General features: G+C 35.6%; 1 protein-coding gene across 1 annotated transcript; it reads left to right on the top strand.

The window, feature by feature from the left end:
• The first annotated feature begins 1,304 nt into the window (after positions 1-1,304).
• LOC110724781 (naringenin,2-oxoglutarate 3-dioxygenase-like) lies at positions 1,305-4,876 on the top strand. The gene is made up of 3 exons (XM_021904247.1): positions 1,305-1,880; positions 3,408-3,836; positions 4,361-4,876. The coding sequence occupies exons 1-3, from the start codon at positions 1,506-1,508 to the stop codon at positions 4,667-4,669; spliced, it is 1,113 nt and encodes a 370-aa protein (XP_021759939.1). The 5' UTR covers positions 1,305-1,505; the 3' UTR covers positions 4,670-4,876.
• Positions 4,877-5,226: the final 350 nt, after the last annotated feature.

Here is a 5,226-nt window from a genome sequence, read left to right as displayed (position 1 = left end):
AATGGTCCAACCTGATTATAACTCGCAAATTATTTACTTGAACAGAACCCGACTTGAACCCGAGAATGACCCGACTTGAAAATGACCCGACCTGATTATAACCCGCAAATTATAGACTTGAACCAAACCCGACTCAAACCCGAGAATTACCCGACCTGATTATAAACCGCAAATTATTGACTTGAACCGAACCCGACTCGAACCTGAGAATTACCCTAATCCGTTTTAACCCGTGAAAATCCAAATAAAACCCGACATATCGTTCACCCGACCCGAATGTAACCCGAACTGTTATTAACCCGACCCAAACCCGATAAGAAGTATGACCCGACTTGACCGACTAAAGCATGACCCATCCAAAACCCGACCCGCATAGGTTATGGAATTTAATCCAAATTGACCCGACCCGATTTGACCCAACCCACTCTTACCGACCCAAACCCGACTCGTTTACCATAATTGACAGCTCTACCCGAAACCTCAAAAATTTCTCAAAAAGCATGGATATTAGTCTTCAATTTCGGAATTTTTTGACTTTTTTTCACCCGGAAATAAAAATTGCAAAAATTGTTTACCATGGTCCCTAATACCCTCCGGGAGCCTAATTGGCTGGGTGAAACCATCCAATTTGCCTTTAAACGACCAATTTACCGGTTTAAAACTTGCATCGATTTCATTAACTTTTAGCAATAGCGCAAGAAAATAGGTAAAACAGGGTACAAATGTACAATTAAAAGAAGTTAGAGTGTTATTGGGAAGGGGGGACAATTAATGATACGATGGTAGTAGGTAAGTGTAACGGAAGGAGCAAAAACGGCCAAGTAGGCTTTGGTAGGTACGCTATTTGACGCTGAGATTCCCAAATGAATATCATCGATTGAAAGATAGGCAGCCAGCACTGTACAGTAGAATTTATGTACACTTTAACAAAGTACTCGTAAAATAATTGTTTAAAATTTAGATATAGATAAAATATACAGAGTACTAAGTTGTTTAAAGTGGTGTATCTGTAACACAAATAATTTCATAAATTATTACAAAGTGTTTTTTTAAAATCATGTACAAGTCAAAGTGTTACATTTAAGATGACGGAAGAAAGGAATTTTTCTCACTTACATACTCATTTGCTCTATCGATTTCTCTAGTCAATAATCGTGTGCACCCATATACTTTATAATTTAAATTTAAAAAAAAAAAATTTGTAACAATTTTTTTTTTAAGTCAGAGAGTTACAAAAAAAAAAAAAAAAAAAAAAAAAAAAAAAAAAAAAAGCGGGTAGTTAGAGTTGAAGCACGAGGCCTTGGTGGTACCGTCAACTTGGGATAGGTAGTTACGTTTCTCTCCTAATATATAGTAGCACAACTATACTACTTATATACTTGTATTATATAAACAAACACACCAAAAAACAAAGAGCTCATAATTCAATTTCAATTCAATAATTCTAGTACAAAAACTCTGTTCAATACAATCTTAGTGTATTAAAGCATTTAATCACTACAAAAATGGGAGAAAGGCCTAAAACTTTGACAGCATTAGAAGGAGAGAAAACTCTAAACCCAAGCTTCGTACGAGACGAAGATGAGCGTCCTAAGGTGGCCTACAACGTTTTTAGCCACGATATTCCCGTCATTTCCCTCGCCGGTATCGATTCCGATAGCGGAGATGAAGAGAAGAGAGCCTCTATTTGTCGTAAAATCGTCGAAGCGTTCGAAGAATGGGGTATATTTCAGATTGTGGATCATGGTATTGAAGGTGATCTTATTGCGGATATGACTCGTTTGGCTCGAGAATTCTTTGCTCTTCCTCCTGAAGAGAAGCTTCGGTTTGATATGTCTGGTGGTAAAAAGGGTGGTTTTATTGTTTCTAGTCATCTTCAGGTAATTCACTTGCTTTTCCTTTTTGTTTTTTCAATCTTAAGATTATGGCACCTAAGCGAGTAACGGAGTCTTTGACTAATGTTAAAAATATAGTCTCATGAGTACTTATTGGAATCGTAATAGATTATTAGTTTTCAGTTGTTATGATTTATACTTACTGATTCTCCATGACTTAAAATTTGTATCGACATATGTGATCAAGAAAAATAAATTACTAATTAAAAATGGAGGGAGTAAGAAAACTGAAGTTGTAGATTATTTTTTATTTTTTTTAGTCAACTAAGTTATGCGTATGTATATTATTTTTATTTTCAAGTCATCTAACAACTGGAGTACTATTTTGCATTTGATTATTTTTAGGAGTAACAAGACCAATTGACTAAAGACTTTAATTAATTAAATTACACATCTATTGATTTTTTATTTTTTTTTATTTTTCTTTTGACGAACATTCTATTGATAACTATAGGCAGATGTTAACAAGCTTAAATCCAAATAATGATTTATTTTTTGAAAGAACCAAATAATGATGTATAATAATCCTCCAATTAGTAAGCATTTGATTAGTTGTGCTAAAAGCCAATACTTTCCTGTCACATTACTAAAAAAGTACACATTTGTGACGAAATTATGATTGTGTGCCAACTTGAGGTTGTGTGGTTACTGGTTGGGGCCTTAGGGGTGATTCTCATAAAGCACGCCCAAATAATCAAATCTTGTCTGCATTATTACTTTTAGCGACTAATATGCTAATTATTGTTTAATAAAAAATTCTTAAGCTGGTTGAATCTTAGATTGAAATGGTCAATAAATTTTCTCAAAATTTGAAGTTTCAACAAGTGCTAGCTAATACCAGGACTTTGACAAATGAATTAAAATTTCTTTGTCAATGTTGGATGTCCTTTTCAAAGAAATATGATGATCTATGATTTTCCACAAGGTAAAAAAACCCAAATTTATAATTTGGGAAAGCCATGTGTTTCAGGATCCAATGTACTAGTGCAGTAATTTTTACTAGTAGTGAAATCTATGAAATTTCTTTGTCAAATTTGGGAATCCCTTATGATTTTTTTCATGTCAATCATTATATTTTACCAAGTTTGATTTGAGGTATGTGATTGAAACTTGGTGATTTTGAGAGGTTTAGGCTTTGGGTGTCAGTTGGTTAGGTTTGGCTTTGATTTTGAGTCTAATCAGATTGAATTCGGGTTTGTTTTGGCAATGGAAGGAAAATTAATGGTTGTGGGCGCGTTAAGTAAAAGTTAATGTGGACTAGTGGTGCTAATGATAAGAGTTATGGTTTAGCGTTGTTGTGAGTCTTATGACCAAAGGTAGGCATTGTACCATGGTGTCGAATTTGGTAAGTTTAGTATTGAATATATACTTTACTTGCTTGTATAGAGGTCAACACTCAAAAATGATGTTAAGCAAACTAGTACATGAAAAATTGATTTCCAATTTCAATTATCAATGTAGCAAAGCTAGATAATCATACTCAAAACTCGTACATGATTGTTTAAACTGCAGGGAGAGGCAGTACAAGACTGGAGGGAAATGGTAGCTTACTTCTCATACCCCATCAAGAGTAGAGACTACTCGAGATGGCCTGACAAGCCCGAAGGGTGGAGGAATGTGACAGAACAGTACAGTGAGAAGTTGATGGGTTTAGCCTGCAAGCTCCTTGGGGTGTTATCTGAGGCCATGGGTCTTGAGGCTGAGGCCCTCACTAAGGCCTGCGTCGATATGGACCAGAAAATTGTGGTGAATTACTACCCTAAGTGCCCACAGCCTGACCTTACTCTTGGGCTCAAACGCCACACTGACCCTGGTACCATCACCCTCCTCCTCCAAGATGATGTAGGTGGTCTGCAGGCTACTCGTGATGGTGGTAAGACTTGGATCACTGTTGAGCCGATTCCTGGTGCCTTTGTGGTCAACCTTGGTGACCATGGTCATGTAAGTAATATCAACTCTGCCTATTTTTATGTTAGTGTGTTCCATTCACCTTTTCGATCATTAGTTGCTTTCTATTATTACCGGTAGTAGGGGGGTCATTTTTTCGACTGTTAGATGTGTAGGATACTACTCCGTAGGATTCATGAGGTAAGACTTAATTGAACTTTGAAAGGCAGATGTAATCTACCACATACTTATAAATTGACAAGTTGGAATGTTAGACCTCCTGTTAGGTTGGTATGTAATTTCTAGGTTATCAGTAGTGATCGTCAATTCATCATGTGTTTCCACCATTTTCCTTCCCGTCTCAAGGTAGCTACAAGCAATAAACTATTTCTCTCTTCATCCTAAATTAATAGTTGCGTGTACTAGTTAAGGATGTGCGGAAAAAGTTATCACTTCCTCTATTTTAGTGATTTATGATTGAATTACCTATATGCTACCCCTTAAATCAAGTGAGTATTCTTTGTCTTGCTATGATTACACCTTAAACTGTGCTTTTCCTTTTTTTTTGGATTATGAAGTATTTGAGCAATGGGAGATTCAAGAATGCAGACCACCAGGCTGTGGTGAACTCATACCGTAGCAGGTTGTCAATAGCAACTTTCCAAAATCCAGCCCCAGAGGCAATAGTCTACCCATTGGCTATAAGGGAAGGAGAAAAGCCGATACTAGAAGAGCCCATCACTTTTGCAGAGATGTACAGGAAGAAGATGGGCAAGGATCTTGAGCTTGCACGCCTTAAGAAGCTCGCTAAGGAGCAGCAGTCAAAGGTAGAAGAGCTAGAGAAAACTAAGTTTGAGTCCAAACCAATTGAAGAGATCCTTGCTTAATAAACTCAACCTGAGGTTGTGGTATTGAAAATTATATATCTGCAAATTTGTGTTTTCTTGATTTAGTATAAATGTTATGTGTATCCTAGTTTTGGTTATTAGTCATTAGTCGGGTGATTAATGGTGAGAATAAAATTGTAACGTACTCAACAACTTTTAATCATAATTATATGTAGACACTACTGGATCTTTCTTTTGTCTTGATTATGTTACCTTGGCATCCAATTTACAGGATCATTATACCTCTTATGAACATTAATGTATGGTTGGTGCACCCGGAAAGAACATTAAGTATATTTAAAAGAACATGGGCGCAAAAAAGAACATTATAGATATTTATAAAGAACGTGAGCATAATATGTTCTTTAAATTTGATTAATATGTTCTTTGAGTTTGTACTATATGTTCTTTATATTATACAATATGTTCTTTAATGTATGACATTAAAAAAAAAATAATCAATCACCCGAGTAACTAGAAAAAAGACATGTTCTTTACTGTATTATCATGTTCTTTTTGTAAAGATTTTATGTTATTTGGTTAGAGGTGATCAAAGT

This window comes from Chenopodium quinoa, unplaced genomic scaffold (genome assembly GCF_001683475.1).
Source record: "Chenopodium quinoa cultivar QQ74 unplaced genomic scaffold, ASM168347v1, whole genome shotgun sequence".
Taxonomy (NCBI): domain Eukaryota; kingdom Viridiplantae; phylum Streptophyta; class Magnoliopsida; order Caryophyllales; family Amaranthaceae; genus Chenopodium; species Chenopodium quinoa.
Note: the sequence above shows the minus strand (reverse complement) of the source record. Positions and strands in the feature narration are given on the sequence as shown.